The sequence below is a fragment of the Oncorhynchus gorbuscha genome, unplaced genomic scaffold, assembly GCF_021184085.1.
Source record: "Oncorhynchus gorbuscha isolate QuinsamMale2020 ecotype Even-year unplaced genomic scaffold, OgorEven_v1.0 Un_scaffold_65:::fragment_4:::debris, whole genome shotgun sequence".
NCBI lineage: Eukaryota > Metazoa > Chordata > Actinopteri > Salmoniformes > Salmonidae > Oncorhynchus > Oncorhynchus gorbuscha.
In genome coordinates this window covers 43,473-66,875 of record NW_025745472.1, presented here as the reverse complement: position 1 = coordinate 66,875, position 23,403 = coordinate 43,473, and the positions used below count along the sequence as shown (strand labels likewise).

The 23,403-nt window shown below is 46.1% G+C and overlaps 1 protein-coding gene across 1 annotated transcript in view; it reads right to left on the bottom strand.

Moving 5' to 3' along the window:
* Positions 1-8,407, bottom strand: part of LOC124019065 (rho guanine nucleotide exchange factor 4-like) — a 163,127-nt gene extending 154,720 nt beyond the window's left edge. The window contains exon 1 of the mRNA XM_046334421.1: positions 8,262-8,407. Coding sequence (XP_046190377.1) covers positions 8,262-8,270 — 9 coding nt within the window. The 5' untranslated portion in view covers positions 8,271-8,407. The remainder of the gene's footprint in view (positions 1-8,261) is intronic.
* Between the last annotated feature and the right edge of the window lie 14,996 nt (positions 8,408-23,403).

Genomic DNA, 23,403 nt, shown 5'->3' with positions numbered 1-23,403 from the left:
TAATGGTGAGATCAGTGCTGCAGGTCATGGCTCAAGATCCATGATGGTGAGAGAGAACCATTCTCCCTGGCTCAAGATCCATGATGGTGGTCAGAACCAACCCCTGGCTCAAGATCCATGATGGTGAGAGAGAACCAACATGTCCTGGCTCAAGATCCATGATGGTGCAGTGTTACAACCCCTGGCTCAAGATCCATGATGGTGATAGAGAACCAACCCCTGGCTCAAGATCCATGATGGTGATAGAGATTCTCAAATGTCCTGGCTCAAGATCCATGATGGTGATAGAGATTCTCAACATGTCCCTGGCTCAAGATCCATGATGGTGAGAGGATTCTCAACCCCTGGCTCAAGATCCATGATGGTGATAGAGTCATTCTCAACCCATGGCTCAAGATCCATGATGGTCATGGCTCAAGATCCTGATGGTGAGAGAGAACCAACCCCCTGGCTCAAGATCCATGATGTGATAGAGAACCAACCCCATTCTCAAGATCCTGATGGTTAGAGATTCTCAACATGTCCCCTGGCTCAAGATCCATGATGTCCTGAGAGACGGTCATTCTCAACCCATGTCCTCAAGATCCATGATGGTGAGAGGTCATTCCAACATGTCCTCAAGATCCATGATGGTGCAGAGAACCAAACCCTGGTTCAAGATCCATGATGGTGAGAGAGAACCAACCCCTGGCTCAAGATCCATGATGGTGAGAGAGATTCTCAACATGTCCTGGCTCAAGATCCATGATGGTCCTGCAGTGAACGGTCATTGGCTCAAGATCCATGATGGTGAGAGAGTCAACCAACCCCTGTCCCAGTCCCCGGTCCTTCTCCCCCCATGTCCTGCAGGGATACGGTGACTCAAGCTCATGTCCTGGGGAACCTGTCATTCTCAGTCACCACTGGTGTGACAGTATTCTCATCCATGTCCAGCTGGTACACTGGTGTGTGTCAACATGTCCTGTGTGTGTGTGTGTACGGTCATTGTCAACATGTCCTGCAGTGTACGGTCATTCTCAACATGTCCTGCAGGTCATTCTCAACATGTGTGTTACGGTCATTGTCAACATGTGTGTGTGTCATTCTCAACATGTCCTGCAGTGTGTGTCAACATGTGCAGGTCATTCTCAACATGTCCTGCAGTGTGTCATTCTCAAGCATGAAGTGAGATGTATTGTCAGTCAGGAGTTAACAGAAGAAAATAAACTCACATGTACTTCCTACAGTGTGAGCATACATTCTCAACATGGCCTGCAGGAGGACGGAAAACATTCTCAGCATGTCGTTTGAGGTCATCTGTAACATGTAACCCTGCAGTGAGGGTCATTCTCCATGTCCTGCAGTGATGACGGTCATTCTCTAACCTCTGACCCCTGAGGGCAGGCCATGCCCAGGGCTTAACATGTCCTGCAGTGATCTGTCATTCTAATCTCTGTCCCCTGAGGGCATTCTCAGCCCAGGGCCAACATGTCCTGTGTGATCTGTCTACTATAACCCCTGAGGGCTGGCCTTCTTTGAGCTGGAGAGGCCTGTTAGACAGCATTCTACTACATGGTTCAGTAGACGGTAGAGGGAGGAAGCAGAGGAGACCAGACCACTGTTACATCTCATATCTCTTAGATAACGGTCATTCTCAACATGTCACTGCAGTGAGGGCTACTGTTACATCTCATATCTTAGATCTCTGTCACAACTCACTAGTGAGGGCTACTGTTACATCTCATATCTTAGATAACCTCTCTGTCACAACTCCTACGGTCATTCTCAACATGTCCTGAGGGCTACTGTTACATCTCATATCTCCTAGATAACGGTCATTCTCAACTCCTGTCGGTCATTCTCAACATGTCAACTCAGTAGTGAGGGCTATTTACATCTCATATCTTAGATAATTCTGTCACAACTCACTGTCCTGCAGTGTTACGGTCATTCTCAAGGCACCTGGTTTGATAGGGTCATTCCTTAACCCCTGGCTCTGTGTCTCCCATTCCATCAGTGCTGCAGGTCATTCTCAACATGTCCTGCAGTGTTACGGTCATTCTCAACATGTCCTGCAGGTCATTCTCAACATGTCCTGCAGTGTTACGGTCATTCTCAACATGTCCTGCAGGTCATTCTCAACATGTCCTGCAGTGATACGGTCATTCTCAACATGTCCTGCAGGTCATTCTCAACATGTCCTGCAGTGTTACGGTCATTCTCAACATGTCCTGCAGGTCATTCTCAACATGTCCTGCAGTGATACGGTCATTCTCAACATGTCCTGCAGTGATACGGTCATTCTCAACATGTCCTGCAGTGTTACGGTCATTCTCAACATGTCCTGCAGGTCATTCTCAACATGTCCTGCAGTGTTACGGTCATTCTCAACATGTCCTGCAGTGATACGGTCATTCTCAACATGTCCTGCAGTGATACGGTCATTCTCAACATGTCCTGCAGTGATACGGTCATTCTCAACATGTCCTGCAGTGATACGGTCATTCTCAACATGTCCTGCAGGTCATTCTTAACATGTCCTGCAGTGATACGGTCATTCTCAACATGTCCTGCAGGTCATTCTCAACATGTCCTGCAGTGTTACGGTCATTCTCAACATGTCCTGCAGGTCATTCTCAACATGTCCTGCAGTGATACGGTCATTCTCAACATGTCCTGCAGGTCATTCTCAACATGTCCTGCAGTGTTACGGTCATTCTCAACATGTCCTGCAGTGATACGGTCATTCTCAACATGTCCTGCAGGTCATTCTCAACATGTCCTACAGTGTTACGGTCATTCTCAACATGTCCTGCAGTGATACGGTCATTCTCAACATGTCCTGCAGGTCATTCTTAACATGTCCTGCAGTGATACGGTCATTCTCAACATGTCCTGCAGTGATACGGTCATTCTCAACATGTCCTGCAGTGATACGGTCATTCTCAACATGTCCTGCAGGTCATTCTTAACATGTCCTGCAGTGATACGGTCATTCTCAACATGTCCTGCAGTGATACGGTCATTCTCAACATGTCCTGCAGGTCATTCTCAACATGTCCTGCAGTGTTACGGTCATTCTCAACATGTCCTGCAGGTCATTCTCAACATGTCCTGCAGTGATACGGTCATTCTCAACATGTCCTGCAGTGTTACGGTCATTCTCAACATGTCCTGCAGTGTTACGGTCATTCTCAACATGTCCTGCAGTGTTACGGTCATTCTCAACATGTCCTGCAGGTCATTCTCAACATGTCCTGCAGGTCATTCTCAACATGTCCTGCAGGTCATTCTCAACATGTCCTGCAGTGATACGGTCATTCTCAACATGTCCTGCAGTGTTACGGTCATTCTCAACATGTCCTGCAGTGTTCCGGTCATTCTCAACATGTCCTGCAGTGTTACGGTCATTCTCAACATGTCCTGCAGTGATACGGTCATTCTCAACATGTCCTGCAGTGTTACGGTCATTCTCACCATGTCCTGCAGTGTTACGGTCATTCTCAACATGTCCTGCAGTGTTACGGTCATTCTCAACATGTCCTGCAGTGATACGGTCATTCTCAACATGTCCTGCAGTGATACGGTCATTCTCAACATGTCCTACAGTGATACGGTCATTCTCAACATGTCCTGCAGTGATACGGTCATTCTCAACATGTCCTGCAGGTCATTCTCAACATGTCCTGCAGTGTTACGGTCATTCTCAACATGTCCTGCAGGTCATTCTCAACATGTCCTGCAGTGATACGGTCATTCTCAACATGTCCTGCAGGTCATTCTCAACATGTCCTGCAGTGTTACGGTCATTCTCAACATGTCCTGCAGGTCATTCTCAACATGTCCTGCAGTGATACGGTCATTCTCAACATGTCCTGCAGTGATACGGTCATTCTCAACATGTCCTGCAGTGTTACGGTCATTCTCAACATGTCCTGCAGGTCATTCTCAACATGTCCTGCAGTGTTACGGTCATTCTCAACATGTCCTGCAGTGATACGGTCATTCTCAACATGTCCTGCAGTGATACGGTCATTCTCAACATGTCCTGCAGTGATACGGTCATTCTCAACATGTCCTGCAGGTCATTCTCAACATGTCCTGCAGTGTTACGGTCATTCTCAACATGTCCTGCAGGTCATTCTCAACATGTCCTGCAGTGATACGGTCATTCTCAACATGTCCTGCAGTGTTACGGTCATTCTCAACATGTCCTGCAGTGTTACGGTCATTCTCAACATGTCCTGCAGGTCATTCTCAACATGTCCTGCAGGTCATTCTCAACATGTCCTGCAGTGATACGGTCATTCTCAACATGTCCTGCAGTGATACGGTCATTCTCAGGTCATTCTTAACATGTCCTGCAGTGATACGGTCATTCTCAACATGTCCTGCAGTGATACGGTCATTCTCAACATGTCCTGCAGTGATACGGTCATTCTCAACATGTCCTGCAGTGATACGGTCATTCTCAACATGTCCTGCAGGTCATTCTCAACATGTCCTGCAGTGATACGGTCATTCTCAACATGTCCTGCAGTGATACGGTCATTCTCAACATGTCCTGCAGTGATACGGTCATTCTCAACATGTCCTGCAGGTCATTCTCAACATGTCCTGCAGTGTTACGGTCATTCTCAACATGTCCTGCAGTGTTACAGTCATTCTCAACATGTCCTGCAGGTCATTCTCAACATGTCCTGCAGTGATACGGTCATTCTCAACATGTCCTGCAGTGTTACGGTCATTCTCAACATGTCCTGCAGGTCATTCTCAACATGTCCTGCAGGTCATTCTCAACATGTCCTGCAGTGTTACGGTCATTCTCAACATGTCCTGCAGTGTTACGGTCATTCTCAACATGTCCTGCAGTGATACGGTCATTCTCAACATGTCCTGCAGTGTTACGGTCATTCTCAACATGTCCTGCAGTGTTACGGTCATTCTCAACATGTCCTGCAGTGATACGGTCATTCTCAACATGTCCTGCAGTGATACGGTCATTCTCAACGTGTCCTGCAGGTCATTCTTAACATGTCCTGCAGTGATACGGTCATTCTCAACATGTCCTGCAGTGATACGGTCATTCTCAACATGTCCTGCAGTGTTACGGTCATTCTCAACATGTCCTGCAGTGTTACAGTCATTCTCAACATGTCCTGCAGGTCATTCTCAACATGTCCTGCAGTGTTACGGTCATTCTCAACATGTCCTGCAGGTCATTCTCAACATGTCCTGCAGGTCATTCTCAACATGTCCTGCAGTGTTACGGTCATTCTCAACATGTCCTGCAGTGTTACGGTCATTCTCAACATGTCCTGCAGTGATACGGTCATTCTCAACATGTCCTGCAGTGTTACGGTCATTCTCAACATGTCCTGCAGTGTTACGGTCATTCTCAACATGTCCTGCAGTGATACGGTCATTCTCAACATGTCCTGCAGTGATACGGTCATTCTCAACGTGTCCTGCAGGTCATTCTTAACATGTCCTGCAGTGATACGGTCATTCTCAACATGTCCTGCAGTGATACGGTCATTCTCAACATGTCCTGCAGTGTTACGGTCATTCTCAACATGTCCTGCAGTGTTACAGTCATTCTCAACATGTCCTGCAGGTCATTCTCAACATGTCCTGCAGTGATACGGTCATTCTCAACATGTCCTGCAGTGTTACGGTCATTCTCAACATGTCCTGCAGGTCTTTCTCAACATGTCCTGCAGTGTTACGGTCATTCTCAACATGTCCTGCAGTGATACGGTCATTCTCAACATGTCCTGCAGTGATACGGTCATTCTCAACATGTCCTGCAGGTCATTCTCAACATGTCCTGCAGGTCATTCTCAACATGTCCTGCAGGTCATTCTCAACATGTCCTGCAGTGTTACGGTCATTCTCAACATGTCCTGCAGTCATTATCAACGTGTGTGTGCGTGTGTGCGTGTGCGTGTGCGTGTGCGTGTGCGTGTGCGTGTGTGTGTGCGTGTGTGTACCTGCGTGTTTGAGGATGAGGATTGTAAAACATGTAGTGAGACCTGATGATGCAGTATGTGACTTCCTGCACTGGGCCTGGTCACCATTGATCCCCATGCACCTAACTCTGGCCTTTGACCCCTAAAATGGGGTGAAAGGTCCAAATGATTTCTCCAGGTTATATTGAGTTCTTTGCCATGATGACCACTCAACTACAAAGAGAGAAACGAAGACAGAATACAGCTAGGCCTGAGACAGATGTAAACCCTGACCGGCACCCCAGGTTTCTCCCTCCCTGATGACAGCTGGGTCTGAGACAGATGTAAACCCTGACCCTGCCCGGCACCCCAGCTTTCTCCCTCCCTGATGACAGCTGGGTCTGAGACAGATGTAAACCCTGACCCTGCCCTACACCCCAGGTTTCTCCCTCCCTGATGACAGCTGGGTCTAAGACAGATGTAAACCCTGACCCTGCCCGGCATCCCAGGTTTCTCCCTCCCTGATGACAGCTGGGTCTGAGACAGATGTAAACCCTGACCCTGCCCGGCACCCCAGCTTTCTCCCTCCCTGATGACAGCTGGGTCTGAGACAGATGTAAACCCTGACCCTGCCCTACACCCCAGGTTTCTCCCTCCCTGGTGACAGCTCTACAATGCTGACTCTTAGCGGAACCCGGTGCAGTAATGTCATACTTGGTCAGGCCGTTCCTGACCGTGCCATCTCCGTGAGGCTGCTTTCCACGCCAATGACTAAGGGGCTTGACCACTGTGTACCATGCCGTCGGAAAGAAGAGCAGGCTGCTCTGCCAAAGGCCATTATGTTACCTCTTACTCTAACTAAATGACATGGAAATGTTTAGTTTAACTTTGGTATTTTACTTGGTATTCTTTGGTTCTCTATTTCACCTACAGTATGCTATTCTGTACAGCTCTTCTTCCATAAATGTTTTGAACGGAGTTCGGGAAAGGCGAAGGTCAAGTCATGAGTCCTCCAAAACATGACCCGACAAATCGTTCTTCTTAACACCTGCCCGCTTAACCAGGAAGCCAGCTGCACCAATGTGTCGGAGGAAACACCACTCAACTGACAACCGAAGTCAGCCTGCAGGCTCCCGGCCCACCACAAGGAGTCGCTAGAGCACGATGAGCCATGTAAAGCCCCCCTCTGCCAAACCCTCCCCGAATGACGCTGGGCCAATTGTGCGCCACCCTATGAGGCCATTTGTGACTCAGCCCGGGAACGAACCAGGGTCTGTAGTGCCGTCTCTTCCAAAGGAATGAACACTTAAACAAATGACATAATGAAGATGGACAGTCTTAGCACAGGAAACCATAATGCTGTATAATCAGTATATAAACAGACAGTAACCTACACACGGACAGGGTGACCTGAACTTACCTTAAAGGACAGTAATGTTATAAAACACAGCGTGTCTGTACAGACACACACACATCTAAACATTCAGTTTACATGAACTTCACAACCTTACACACGCACGAAAGCTTGGAAAACAGTCCTCCCATCCAAGCCTTCTGCTACACGTGAAATGAGAAGGTTGTTGACACGAGCCAGATATCCAGCAGACTATTAAAGCCTGGTAAATATTCCCCTTGACCCTCTTGTATGAGAGGAATGCCAGAGGTTTACCTCTGGACTGCGATTTAGTGATACTAGTGTATGAAGTGCATACAGAGTTCTCATAACAACACACACACACACACACACACACACACACACACACACACACGAAGAGGAGAAAGCATAAGGTCCACCTAACAACATTGTCAATGTATACTATCACCCCTCACTCACACCTAACAGACTGGCTTCTCTCACTCAAACACACACACACACACACACACACACACACACACACACACACACACACACACACACACACACACACACACACACACACACACACACACACACACACACAAGAATATACATGTACACAGATGGTTGTAAACTAAAGAAGAACACAAAGCCACACATTAGTTCATTTAGAACATTCCACACACAACGGTGTGACGTTAATACGAACAAAGGTTTAAGGTTTCTATCTAGATCCTCATAAGAGACTCGTTCATCATGATTTAATAGCACTAGATGACAGGACCCAAAAGCCTGGCTGACTTAGTGAAGCTCCCCGAGACACGGCCACACTTTAAACCACCACACTTCGATAACACCGATCACCTGGAACTAACAAAAAGGTATCACATTACTCCAGCAGCTCCCTCTGTTCTCAGACCAATAGGGTTCACTAACATCTCCAAAGTCAGCTGTCCAGTGAAAAGTGTTCTCACCTGAGCCATAGTAGTGCTGCTGTGGCATCCTCTGACAGCCAGCGAAGACACAGGGAAACGTGAGGCTACTCGCTAGGCTGTGGAATTCCAACACACCCAGGCCGAGCTTTCATTCCAGAACGTTAGACAGTCTCCCTCACGGCACGCCAACACTACAGCTGGTTCTCTCTGTCCGGAGGCAGCCAGCCCAACCCCAGAGAAACACAAGAGAGGAGGGAGGGAGGGAGGGAGGGAGGGAGGGAGGGAGGGAGGGAGGGAGGGAGGGAGGGAGGGAGGGAGGGTGGAGGCTGGCCAGCAGTTAAGTCTCTGAAAAAAATATGTTCGCAGGATAGCAGAGGGCCAGCTGGTGAGTGTGTGTGAGACTGTGTGTGTGTGTCATCCCTTTTGGCTAGCCTTTCTCACACAGGAAACGGATCCAGGTGAGACTGTTAGCATCCGTTAGCGGGATGCTAGCACCAGGTGGATGGTTCCAGTCTACTTACTACTTTCCTCTTGAAGACTAAAAGGGGAAGAGCTCATCTCATCCTGTCTACCAGGAAGCATGTGGAAATATCTGCCCTCATTAGCATAAAGGAAAGAATAAAAGACATCCACATCCAAGACGTACACCTGTTTAACCAATCAGGGCCATTGAATGTAAGGCCACCTCCAGTAAGCTCTCTCTCTATTGGTCAATTCAGCGTCCGTTCAAGGTTGGTTGGCTCTGCAGAACAAAGGGCTTGATGTGGCTGGCTGACACAGTGGGTCTTAGACTTTAGCAGCTAACCAAACGCAAAGAGCTTTAATGCAGGAAAACTTAAATCCGTTTCACCAAATTTTCATCAGCAAGTTAAATGTGCAACCAGAGGGGGAATAAAACAAACTCTGAACCACCTTTACTCTACACACAGAGATGCATACAAAGCTCTCTCGCCCTCCCTTTGGCAAATCTGACTATAATTCTATCCTCCTGATTCCTGCTTACAAGCAAAACGTAAAGCAGGAAGCACCAGTGACTAGATCAATAAAAAAAGTGGTCAGATGAAGCAGATCCTAAGCTACAGGACTGTTTTTACCACAGACTGGAATATGTTCCGGGATTCCTCCGATGGCATTAAGGAGTACACCACATCAGTCATTGGCTTCATCAATAAGTGCATTGATGACGTCGTCCCCACAGTGAGTGTACGTACATATCTCAACCAGAAGCCATGGATTACAGGCAACATCCGCACTGAGCTAAAGGTTAGAGCTGCCGCTTTCAAGGAGTGAGACTAACCCTGAAGCATATAAGAAATCCCACTATGTCCTCCGACGAACCATCAAACAGGCAAAACATAGTTCACCGGCTGTGACACTTGTCGGATGTGGCAGGGCTTGCAAACCATTACAGACTACAAAGGGAAGCACAGCCGAGAGCTGCCCAGTGACACGAGCCTACCAGACGAGCTAAACTACTTCTATGATCGCTTCGAGGCAAATAACAATGAAGCATGCATGAGAGTACCAGCTGTTCTGGAAGACTGAGATCACGCTCTCCGCAACCGATGTGAGTAAGACCTTTAAACAGGTCAACATTCACAAGGCCGCAGGGCCAGAAGGATTACCAGAATGTGTACTGCACTGACCAACTGGCAAGTGTCTTCACTGACATTTTCAACCTCTCCTTGTCCGAATAACCCTTTTGGGCCCATTTCTTCTAAGAGTGTACTGGTGAATCACAAACATCATTGCTCAAGAAAAGACCATTGGTTCTCTGATACTTTTCATTATAGCTGTGCTGTAGTTTCAGAAAACATATAGAGAGTGTTGTGGTGGAATTGAACCCCTAGTTATCTCCAGCAGCAGCTCCCTCACTGAGTCATGACAGCATAAATTACACAGGCTCCACTTTTCACCCAGAAAGGCCCTTTGAAAGTGTTGCCCGGGCTTTGGTTTGCGTTGGCACAGTGAAACTATCTCCCTGGAAGACCGTGCGCGAGGGGACCGGGACGGCTGCCAATTTCACTCCCTTGTACAGTACAGCTCAGCACAGCACAGGTCAGCATATACACACGGATATACACAAAGTGTACGAAACATTAGGAACACCTGCTCTTTCCCTGACAGACTGGCCAGGTGAATCCAGGTGAAAGTTATGATCCCTTATTGATGTCACTTTGTTAAATCCACTTCAAGCAGTGGAGTCAAAGGGGAGGAGACAGGTTAAAGGATTTCAAGCCTTGAGAGGTGGATTGTGTACGTGTGCCATTCACAGGGAGAATTGGTAAGACAACAGATTTATGGGGTAGTATAATTGCACACCGGTTTAACTGTGTCAAGAACTGCCACGCTGCTGGTTTTTAAACGCTCTAACAGTTTCCCGTGTGTATCAAGAATGGTCCACCGCCCAAATGACAGCCAGCCAACTTAACACGACAATGGGAATTATTGGAGTCAACATGGGCCAGCATTCCTGAGGAACGCTTGCGACACCTTGTACAGTCCATGCGCCGACGAATTGAAGCTGTTCTGAGGGCAAAAGGGATGCAAATCAATATTAGATAGTTCTTACTGTTTTGTACACTCAGAATACTCGTACACAGACACACACACACAGAGAACAACTCGAATAAAATCAAATTTGATTTGAAAAAAAAGGAGCCTCAGCAACAAAGGGGTTTTTCATTTTCAGCGTTTTTCTTGTGGGAGCAAATTCCACTGGCTTCTCTCTATTTCCTTGCCTTGGTTATGAAACAAGAGTTGGCTTAGTTGGCTTATTATTAGATCTCCACGAGGGCTAAGCCCCCCCCCCCCAAGCCTCGTAATACAAACCCTTTGCTTCAGTATTTACTTAGGGGGGTTTTATTAATGTAAAGGCCTCAGCATTTTGACCGGCTGTGAAAATCAAGATCAGCAGCGTAGTACTGTAATCACATGGATCTAACTAGGAGTTTGAAGCCACATAAAACCTTTGAACTCATCATTAGTCAAAGATCCAGCAAACATTAAACAGGTAGAGAGAGAGAGAACAGAAAGTCTCCCCCCAAAACAGCTGAACAATCATTACAAACCTGGCTGTCGTGACAGGTTCTGGCATCTGCTGACAATGTCAAATCAAATCCCTTCAATCCAATGTTCTCTCGGAAGGATTTGTATGTATTGTTAGATACTACTGCACGTTTGGAGCTAGGAACATAAACATTTCCCTACATCCGCAATAACATCTGCTAAATATGTGTTCGCCACCAATAACATTTGATTTGAACAAAGTTCTGAAGAAACTGGTTGAGGTGAAACGGTGCGTGAGAGTGAGTGAGTGAGTGAGTAGAGTGAGTGGTGGTGAGTGAGTGAGTGAGTGAGTGAGTGAGTGAGTGAGTGAGTGAGTGAGTGGTGAGTGAGTGAGTGAGTGAGTGAGTGAGTGAGTGAGTGAGTGAATGAGTGAGTGAGTGAGTGAGTGAGGAAAGAGAGAGAGAGAGGAGTGAGGAGAGAGAGAGAGAGGAGTGAGGAGAGAGAGTGAGGAGAGAGAGAGAGGAGAGTGAGGAGAGAGTGAGGAGAGACAGAGAGGAGAGAGTGTGTGTGTGAGTTAGTAGAGAGAGTGTGTGTGTGAGTTAGTAGAGAGAGTGTGTGAGTGAGTTAGTAGAGAGAGAGTGTGTGTGTGAGTTAGTAGAGAGAGTGTGTGTGTGAGTTAGTAGAGAGAGTGTGTGTGTGAGTTAGTAGAGAGAGTGTGTGTGTGAGTTAGTAGAGAGAGTGTGTGTGTGAGTTAGTAGAGAGAGTGTGTGTGTGAGTTAGTAGAGAGAGAGTGTGTGTGTGAGTTAGTAGAGAGAGTGTGTGTGTGAGTTAGTAGAGAGAGTGTGTGTGTGAGTTAGTAGAGAGAGTGTGTGTGTGAGTTAGTAGAGAGAGTGTGTGTGTGAGTTAGTAGAGAGAGTGTGTGTGTGAGTTAGTAGAGAGAGTGTGTGTGTGAGTTAGTAGAGAGAGTGTGTGTGTGAGTTAGTAGAGAGAGTGTGTGTGTGAGTTAGTAGAGAGAGTGTGTGTGAGTTAGTAGAGAGAGAGTGTGTGTGAGTTAGTAGAGAGAGAGTGTGTGTGAGTTAGTAGAGAGAGTGTGTGTGAGTTAGTAGAGAGAGTGTGTGTGAGTTAGTAGAGAGAGTGTGTGTGAGTTAGTAGAGAGAGTGTGTGTGAGTTAGTAGAGAGAGTGTGTGTGTGAGTTAGTAGAGAGAGTGTGTGTGAGTTAGTAGAGAGAGAGTGTGTGTGAGTTAGTAGAGAGAGAGTGTGTGTGAGTTAGTAGAGAGAGTGTGTGTGTGAGTTAGTAGAGAGAGTGTGTGTGTGAGTTAGTAGAGAGAGTGTGTGTGTGAGTTAGTAGAGAGAGTGTGTGTGTGAGTTAGTAGAGAGAGTGTGTGTGTGAGTTAGTAGAGAGAGTGTGTGTGTGAGTTAGTAGAGAGAGTGTGTGTGTGAGTTAGTAGAGAGAGTGTGTGTGTGAGTTAGTAGAGAGTGTGTGTGTGAGTTAGTAGAGAGTGTGTGTGAGAGTTAGTAGAGAGAGTGTGTGTGTGAGTTAGTAGAGAGTGTGTGTGTGAGTTAGTAGAGAGAGTGTGTGTGTGAGTTAGTAGAGAGAGTGTGTGTGTGAGTTAGTAGAGAGAGTGTGTGTGTGAGTTAGTAGAGAGAGTGTGTGTGTGAGTTAGTAGAGAGAGTGTGTGTGTGAGTTAGTAGAGAGAGTGTGTGTGTGAGTTAGTAGAGAGAGTGTGTGTGTGAGTTAGTAGAGAGAGTGTGTGTGTGAGTTAGTAGAGAGAGTGTGTGTGTGAGTTAGTAGAGAGAGTGTGTGTGTGAGTTAGTAGAGAGAGTGTGTGTGTGAGTTAGTAGAGAGAGTGTGTGTGTGAGTTAGTAGAGAGAGTGTGTGTGTGAGTTAGTAGAGAGAGTGTGTGTGTGAGTTAGTAGAGAGAGTGTGTGTGTGAGTTAGTAGAGAGAGTGTGTGTGTGAGTTAGTAGAGAGAGTGTGTGTGTGAGTTAGTAGAGAGAGTGTGTGTGTGAGTTAGTAGAGAGAGTGTGTGTGTGAGTTAGTAGAGAGAGTGTGTGTGTGAGTTAGTAGAGAGAGTGTGTGTGTGAGTTAGTAGAGAGAGTGTGTGTGTGAGTTAGTAGAGAGAGTGTGTGTGTGAGTTAGTAGAGAGAGTGTGTGTGTGAGTTATTTTTATTTTTATTATTTTTTATTTATTTCACCTTTATTTAACCAGGGAGGCTAGTTGAGAACACCTTTATTTAACCAGGTAGGCTAGTTGAGAACACCTTTATTTAACCAGGTAGGCTAGTTGAGAACACCTTTATTTAACCAGGTAGGCTAGTTGAGAACACCTTTATTTAACCAGGTAGGCTAGTTGAGAACACCTTTATTTAACCAGGTAGGCTAGTTGAGAACACCTTTATTTAACCAGGTAGGGTAGTTGAGAACACCTTTATTTAACCAGGTAGGCTAGTTGAGAACACCTTTATTTAACCAGGTAGGCTAGTTGAGAACACCTTTATTTAACCAGGTAGGCTAGTTGAGAACACCTTTATTTAACCAGGTAGGCTAGTTGAGAACACCTTTATTTAACCAGGTAGGCTAGTTGAGAACACCTTTATTTAACCAGGTAGGCTAGTTGAGAACACCTTTATTTAACCAGGTAGGCCAGTTGAGAACACCTTTATTTAACCAGGTAGGCTAGTTGAGAACACCTTTATTTAACCAGGTAGGCTAGTTGAGAACACCTTTATTTAACCAGGTAGGCTAGTTGAGAACACCTTTATTTAACCAGGTAGGCTAGTTGAGAACACCTTTATTTAACCAGGTAGGCTAGTTGAGAACACCTTTATTTAACCAGGTAGGCTAGTTGAGAACACCTTTATTTAACCAGGTAGGCTAGTTGAGAACACCTTTATTTAACCAGGTAGGCTAGTTGAGAACACCTTTATTTAACCAGGTAGGCTAGTTGAGAACACCTTTATTTAACCAGGTAGGCTAGTTGAGAACACCTTTATTTAACCAGGTAGGCTAGTTGAGAACACCTTTATTTAACCAGGTAGGCTAGTTGAGAACACCTTTATTTAACCAGGTAGGCTAGTTGAGAACACCTTTATTTAACCAGGTAGGCTAGTTGAGAACACCTTTATTTAACCAGGTAGGCTAGTTGAGAACAAGTTCTCATTTGCAACTGCGACCTGGCCAAAATAAAGCATAGCAGTGTGAACAGACAACACAGAGTTACACATGGAGTAAACAATTAACAAGTCAATAACACAGTAGAAAAAAATGGGCAGTCTATATACAATGTGTGCAAAAGGCATGAGGAGGTAGGCGAATAATTACAATATTGCAGATTAACACTGGAGTGATAAATGATCAGATGATCATGTACAGGTAGAGATATTGGTGTGCAAAAGAGCAGAAAAGTAAATGATTAAAAAAACAGCATAAAAACAGTATGGGAATGAGGTAGGTGAAAATGGGTGGGCTATTTACCAATAGACTATGTACAGCTGCAGCGATCGGTTAGCTGCTCGGATAGCTGATGTTTGAAGTTGGTGAGGGAGATAAAAGTCTCCAACTTCAGCGATTTTTGCAGTTCGTTCCAGTCACAGGCAGCAGAGTACTGGAACGAAAGGCGGCCAAATGAGGTGTTGGCTTTAGGGATGATCAGTCAGATACACCTGCTGGAGCGCGTGCTACGGATGGGTGTTGCCATCGTGACCAGTGAACTGAGATAAGGCGGAGCTTTACCTAGCATGGACTTGTAGATGACCTGGAGCCAGTGGGTCTGGCGACGAATATGTAGTGAGGGCCAGCCGACTAGAGCATACAAGTCGCAGTGGTGGGTGGTATAAGGTGCTTTAGTGACAAAACGGATGGCACTGTGATAGACTGCATCCAGTTTGCTGAGTAGAGTGTTGGAAGCCATTTTGTAGATGACATCGCCGGAGTCGAGGATCGGTAGGATAGTCAGTTTTACTAGGGTAAGCTTGGCGGCGTGAGTGAAGGAGGCTTTGTTGCGGAATAGAAAGCCTACTCTTGATTTGATTTTCGATTGGAGATGTTTGATGTGAGTCTGGAAGGAGAGTTTGCAGTCTAGCCAGACACCTAGGTACTTATAGATGTCCACATATTCAAGGTCGGAACCATCCAGGGTGGTGATGCTAGTCGGGCATGCAGGTGCAGGCAGCGATCGGTTGAAAAGCATGCATTTGGTTTTACTCGTTGGAGGCCACGGAAGGAGTGCTGTATGGCATAGAAGCTCGTTTGGAAATTAGATAGCACAGTGTCCAATGACGGGCCGAAAGTATATAGAATGGTGTCGTCTGCGTAGAGGTGGATCAGGGAATCGCCTGCAGCAAGAGCAACATCATTGATATATACAGAGAAAAGAGTCGGCCCGAGAATTGAACCATGTGGCACCCCCATAGAGACTGCCAGAGGACCGGACAGCATGCCCTCCGATTTGACACAGTGAACTCTGTCTGCAAAGTAATTGGTGAACCAGGCAAGGCAGTCATCCGAAAAACCGGGGCTATTGAGTCTGCCGATAAGAATATGGTGATTGACAGAGTCGAAAGCCTTGGCGAGGTGGATGAAGACGGCTGCACAGTACTGTCTTTTATCGATGGCGGTTATGATATCGTCTAGTACCTTGAGTGTGGCTGAGGTGCACCCGTGACCGGCTCGGAAATCAGATTGCACAGCGGAGAAGGTACGGTGGGATTCGAGACGGTCAGTGACCTGTTTGTTGACTTGGCTTTCGAAGACCTTAGATAGGCAGGGCAGGATGGATATAGGTCTGTAACAGTTTGGGTCCAGGGTGTCTCCCCCTTTGAAGAGGGGGATGACTGCGGCAGCTTTCCCAATCCTTGGGGATCTCAGACGATATGAAAGAGAGGTTGAACAGGCTGGTAATAGGGGTTGCGACAATGGCGGCAGATAGTTTCAGAAATAGAGGGTCCAGATTGTCAAGCCCAGCTGATTTGTAAGGGGCCAGGTTTTGCAGCTCTTTCAGAACATCTGCTATCTGGATTTGGGTAAAGGAGAACCTGGAGAGGCTTGGGCGAGCGGGGGGGGGGGGGGTGGAGCTGTTGGCCGAGGTTGGAGTAGCCAGGCGGAAGGCATGGCCAGCCGTTGAGAAGTGCTTATTGAAGTTTTCGATAATCATGGATTTATCGGTGGAGACCGTGTTACCTAGCCTCAGTGCAGTGGGCAGCTGGGAGGAGGTGCTCTTGTTCTCCATGGACTTCACAGTGTCCCAGAACTTTTTGGAGTTGGAGCTACAGGATGCAAACTTCTGCCTGAAGAAGCTGGCCTTAGCTTTCCTGACTGACTGCGTGTATTGGTTCCTGACTTCCCTGAACAGTTGCATATCACGGGGGGCTATTCGATGCTATTGCAGTCCGCCACAGGATGTTTTTGTGCTGGTCGAGGGCAGTCAGGTCTGGAGTGAACCAAGGACTGTATCTGTTCTTGGCTCTGCATTTTTTGAACGGAGCATGCTTATCTAAAATGGTGAGGAAGTTACTTTTAAAGAATGACCAGGCATCCTCAACTGACGGGATGAGGTCAATGTCCTTCCAGGATACCCGGGCCAGGTCGATTAGAAAGGCCTGCTCACTGAAGTGTTTTAGGGAGCGTTTGACAGTGATGAGGGGTGGTCGTTTGACTGCGGCTCCGTGGCGGATACAGGCAATGAGGCAGTGATCGCTGAGATCCTGGTTGAAGACAGCGGAGGTGTATTTGGAGGGCCAGTTGGTCAGGATGATGTCTATGAGGGTGCCCTTGTATACAGAGTTAGGGTTGTACCTGGTGGGTTCCTTGATGATTTGAATGAGATTGAGGGCATCTAGCTTAGATTGTAGGACTGCCGGGGTGTTAAGCATATCCCAGTTTAGGTCACCTAACAGAACAAACTCTGAAGCTAGATGGGGGGCGATCAATTCACAAATGGTGTCCAGGGCACAGCTGGAAGCTGAGGGTGGTCGGTAGCAGGCAGCAACAGTGAGAGACTTATTTCTGGAGAGAGTAATTTTCAAAATTAGTAGTTCAAACTGTTTGGGTATGGACCTGGACAGTATGACATTACTTTGCAGGCTATCTCTGCAGTAGACTGCGACTTCGCCCCCTTTGGCAGTTCTATCTTGACGGAAGATGTTATAGTTGGGTATGGAAATCTCTGAATTTTTGGTGGCCTTCCTGAGCCAGGATTCAGACACGGCAAGGACATCAGGGTTAGCAGAGTGTGCTAAAGCAGTGAGTAAAACAAACTTAGGGAGGAGGCTTCTGATGTTGACATGCATAAAACCAAGGCTTTTTCGATCACAGAAGTCAACAAATGAGGGTACCTGGGGACATGCAGGGCCTGGGTTTACCTCCACATCACCCTCGGAACAGAGAAGGAGTAGTATGAGGGTGCGGCTAAAGGCTATCAAAACTGGTCGCCTAGAGCGTTGGGGGCAGAGTATAAGAGGAGCAGGTTTCTGGGCATGGTAGAATATATTCAGGGCATAATGCGCAGACAGGGGTATGGTGGGGTGCGGGTACAGCGGAGGTAAGCCCAGGCACTGGGTGATGATGAGAGAGGTTGTATCTCTGGACATGCTGGTTGTAATGGGTGAGGTCACCGCATGTGTGGGAGGTGGGACAAAGGAGGTAACAGGGGTATGCAGAGTGGATCTAGGGGCTCCATTGTGAACTAAAACAATGATAACTAACCTGAACAACAGTATACAAGGCATATTGACATTTGAGAGAGACATACAGCGAGGCATACAGTAATCACAGGTGTTGAATTGGGAAAGCTAGCTAAAAACAGTAGGCGAGGCTAATCAGCTAGCACAACAAACAGCAGGTAAAATGGCGTTGACTAGGCAACTGGGCCGACATAAAACAAGCAAGCAGAATGGAGTACCGTGATTAATGGACAGTCCAGCGTGTGTCAGCTATGTAGCCAAGAGATCAGTGTCCAGGGGGCAGCGGTGGATGGGCAGGGAAGCTGGACTGGCGAGTGTTATCCAGGTTTAAAAAGAAACTAACAATGAATGTGTGTGTGTGAGGAGAGAGGGAGATGAGAGAATGTGTGTGAGGAGAGAGAGAGAGGAGAGAATGTGTGTGAGGAGAGAGAGAGAGGAGAGAATGTGTGTGAGGAGAGAGAGAGAGGAGAGAGTGTGTGTGTGAGTTAGTAGAGAGAGTGTGTGTGTGAGTTAGTAGAGAGAGTGTGTGTGTGAGTTAGTAGAGAGAGTGTGTGTGTGAGTTAGTAGAGAGAGTGTGTGTGTGAGTTAGTAGAGAGAGTGTGTGTGTGAGTTAGTAGAGAGAGTGTGTGTGTGAGTTAGTAGAGAGAGTGTGTGTGTGAGTTAGTAGAGAGAGTGTGTGTGTGTGAGTTAGTAGAGAGAGTGTGTGTGTGTGAGTTAGTAGAGAGAGTGTGTGTGTGTGAGTTAGTAGAGAGAGTGTGTGTGTGTGAGTTAGTAGAGAGAGTGTGTGTGTGAGTTAGCAGAGAGAGTGTGTGTGTGAGTTAGTAGAGAGTGTGTGTGTGTGAGTTAGTAGAGAGAGTGTGTGTGTGAGTTAGTAGAGAGAGTGTGTGTGTGAGTTAGTAGAGAGAGTGTGTGTGTGAGTTAGTAGAGTGTGTGTGTGTGTGTGTGCCATGATTCCTTTCTTCCAGTTGTCGACACCGCTTAGTTTATTTTAACACGGATATTTAAAATGACACAAGTTCAAGACAAACAAGCTAAAACTTGAACTTGTAGACATCCCGACTTCCCATCCCAGACAGTAGTTGACTGGAAGTCATCTATAAGAAGCCCAGCCCTGTACTACAGTAGCTATCCAAACAACACGCCTCCTCTCTCTCTCTGAACATTCACCAGTATCTCAACGTTCTAATGCCTAAAATACCAGAACTGTTCACATTATAAATACCCAACTTATTATTCAAAAAGGGGTTTTACATTATCTGCACGCCAAATGGGACCCTATTCCCTATAATACAGCAAGTAGTGCACTACTTTTGATCCACAGGCCTATGGTAAGATGTCCATTGAAATGGATGTAAACGTCTATTAAAAAAATGTCTTCCTCAGCTGTGGAGAGGCAGGCGTGCATCGTGGTCTCTGTGAAGAGGACAAGAGAACAGAACATTAGAGGTTGTGCACTGCCCTGCAACAGACTCCAGGTCTGTTCGCTATGGTGTCAACAAACAAACAAACAAATATATTTTTAAAATACAGCATGCTAGCTCTGTTCTTTTAGTTAGCATCCCTGACCTTTCAGAAGTGCTAGAAGCGTGTAGCTTCATAAAAACAAAATACTTTAATAAGCAAACCCACAAACTACACATAAATATTATCTCAGTTCAGAAAAAACAAGCTAAGCTAACTGTAGCATCGATGCCGATGGAAGCCGGTCTCAGCACCAACTGGTATGCAGTACGACACAAAGTGCAAATGGCACCCTCATTTCCTTTGTAGTGCACTAATTGAGATATTTCCTGTAAGGAAATCAGGTGCCATTTGAGACACATCCAATGAAGCAGCTGCATAAACATATTCTCACTTCAGATTGACAAGCTAAGCTAACTGTAGCGTACAGTGTGCTGCGTTCACTACCACTTTGCCACTGAGGGAAGCAGCCGGCTACACACAGAACATCATAAAATGTACAGACACAACAAGCCAACAAAAAGATCTGCCTCAATAAGCTCGACTGAAAATACATCAGGAGGACCGGATTGTAATACATCTGCATATTCCTAGTGCTGCAGTCAGAACTGATTGTTTCCCGCACTGGGCTTTCCCAGGCAGCATTGCAGAGGCTGCTGCAACGTCAAACCTCTAGTGCTAGGGGGCAGACGTGCGTGTGTTTGTTTATATATATATATAGGAAGAGGAAGTGTGTACCACAGGTACCTCATTATGATACTACGTATGACTTTCCGGAGGTTGACGTCAATACCGGTGTTTCCACTGAACCGATAACAAGCCTCATTAATCAACGTTGACTGTCAAGTCCTCGTTTCCTGACTGGTCGCTAACTCGTTAAGTCTAAAAACAGGTCAAAGGCGAAATTAATGGGGATAACAAGCATCGCTTGACCAGGATATCAACGCTTTTAAACTAACCCTGTAACGAGCGTTGTTTCGTGGCCTACTGCACGTTATGTCACATGACTATAAAAAAAAATGTGTGTGTGTTTTTGGTACTTGGTGTGTGTGTGTCCTTGACTGACAGAGTTAACGAGAGCAGCAGGCCCGATGCGACCTCTGGCCACAGAATTAGGAAGTAGAACACTACTAGTAGTAATTTAATAGGATCACTATGGTCGTGGTACTCGGACGTGTGACCTCCGACCCCACCAAATCTCCTCCCAGACTGGGACCCGGAGCGGTTGTTTAAAACGCATTGTTTAAATTGTTTAAAACGCATTCCTTCCCTCTCACACCAACACATTCCAGACTCATCTGGACCAGCCCTGATGACAGTGGGTGTTTTTTACCTCAGCACAGGGCAAGCAGTTATGCACAAATACTTTACATCATGTATACGTTATATGTTATCATAACTAAAATGTCCTGTATATATTTCAAACTATTGAAGTGAACCTTTAATATCCCGGTGATTCCAACGGGTTGAATTAAGCGACGTGCTTACCTTGCATACCACCACATCTCAAAGCCATCATACCCATAGGAATTCAGGGAGGCAGTTCAAAAGTGAACTAAGAGGTTTTACGTGATCAGAAGGGCTGAATCTGTGCATGAGTTGAGACCGTCTCTTGGGCTGGGCTCTCTGTGTGTGTGCGTGTGTGTGTTTACTTCCTGCATAATGTGGAATGTTAGAGGAGTTTACAGGGAGCCCGAGGGAGACATTTCTTGTCCTGACAGACAGACAGCACCACAGAGGGCGATATCCACAGTGACGTTCGTTACACCCAGGATAAAACGTGTTCCTGACCTGACTCATAATGGGTGTTGTAATGTTACCTGCTGCGTCAACCTGATGTGCCCGTGGTTTTGTCAGACACTTTAGGAACCATTTCAGGGCTGATCACACGGAAAAAGTCGGAGCGAGAGGTGCAGCTGAAAACTGTAATAAATGAGGATTCACTGGTGAAGAACCTGACTGACATAGATCACAGCCAACCCCTGTCCCCTGTGATCTTTTAATGACACTTCATTAGACGGGGAAACAGGAAATACATGTTCCACATCAACACTTTACAGGAAGTACAGTACAGGTTCCTATTGTCCTTGATCTGCTTCCCAAATTAAGCACTATGGGGCTCTGGTCAAAAGTAGTGCACTACATAGGGAACAGGGGTTCCATTTGCACTAGCCTATACATTAAGTACAGCTACCGGTCATGCTGATAACACTGACAAGCAGATGTCAAAACAAGAGTGAAATGGAAAATTAGTTTGACAACAAAACACACTTTTCCATAAAACCCAAATCAAACCCAAAGATTGATTAAGCTTCTGGAAAAGTGTGACTTTATTTGGATGAGCAGAGTTGCTGTTAGACAAAACATACAACTTTATTCTACCGGGGGACAACTGAGAGTCTAACACAAGACCTCAAATCAATAGGGTGTGTCTACTATGGGTTGGGCCATCCTGATATCTTTACCTCCAGGTGAATGGGACTGTGTGTTTATAAGGGTCTATATGCTGATATCTATACCCCCAGGTGAATGGGACTGTGTGTTTATAAGGGTCTATATGCTGCTATCTATACCCCCAGGTGAATGGGACTGTGTGTTTATAAGGGTCTATATCCTGATATCTATACCCCCAGGTGAATGGGACTGTGTGTTTATAAGGGTCTATATGCTGCTATCTATACCCCCAGGTGAATGGGACTGTGTGTTTATAAGGGTCTATATCCTGATATCTATACCCCCAGGTGAATGGGACTGTGTTTATAAGGGTCTATATGCTGATATCTATACCCCCAGGTGAATGGGACTGTGTTTATAAGGGTCTATATCCTGATATCTATACCCCCAGGTGAATGGGACTGTGTTTATAAGGGCCAATACGCTGCTGTTTAGCCCTGCAACCATGACAACTGGCATCGTGTCTAAAGAGCCAGCTAAGCTAGGGGGTTTGTCAGGACAAGACCGAGGACCCAACCACAGAGACACTTTAGTCCACTTCCACAGCTGTCTGCTCTGGCAGCCCACGTAATCTTACCACACTTCCAGCCAACACAAAAAAAGATGCTCTCTCGATCCGGTGATGGGACAAACATGACAAAGAGCAGACATTGGGTCTCTCTCAATCAATATATCACTAATTTGACCTTACTTCATGGTCTGTTGCTTCTCTTCTGGTTTCGACTGAGATCTCAGGAAGTCCTTAGTACTCTGGAACGGCACTTTAAAGGTTTTACTGACGAAGAGATAACAGTGTAAATGTGCCAGGTATAGACATGCCCTTCGTGGTGCTAAGTGTGGGTGTTTCAGCGGGTTGGCTTGGTTAAGGGTGAAACATTCCCATGCATTGATAATTGGGCCCGGTAGTTAAAATAACAGAACGCAGGAGCCCAGCAGATCCAACCAAAAAGGGAGTTTCCATAGCGACCGATTGTACGAGAGTAAATACATGTCACATTAGCAGAAAGAGGGTGAATTAGTGAAACACACAAGACAACATCACTTGCAGAAGATTATTAGACTCTTGGGAAAGACTGAAGCTGTGGTTGAGGAACAGACTAGTTGTTGTGTTTTGCTTCAATATTATTGGTATGAATGATGAAAGTCTTGGTACATTAGTAGGCTTTTCTCACAGGGCATTTGGACATGTTTGAGCAATAATAATGTAAGCCTACAGGTAAAAGATATAGCGCCTCATATTTGAGTACATAAAACAGGACACATTTTACACAACACATTGAAGAGGTTTGTATAAGCAAACACTAAGATAATTTCATTTCAGTGGCTCAATATAGTTCAGGAGAATATACACTTCATCTACACTGACTGAAGGGGATTTAACAGGTGACATCAATAAGGGATCATAGCTTTCACCTGGTCAGTCTGTCATGGAAAGAGCAGGTGTTCCTAATGTTTTGTACAGTCAGTGTAACTCAAGAGGATGTGGGCAACAATAACATGATCCTATAACCTTCTAAAATGACTAGATTTGCCTAAATTAAAAAGGCAGCAGAGTGTATCGCATACATCGATCATCA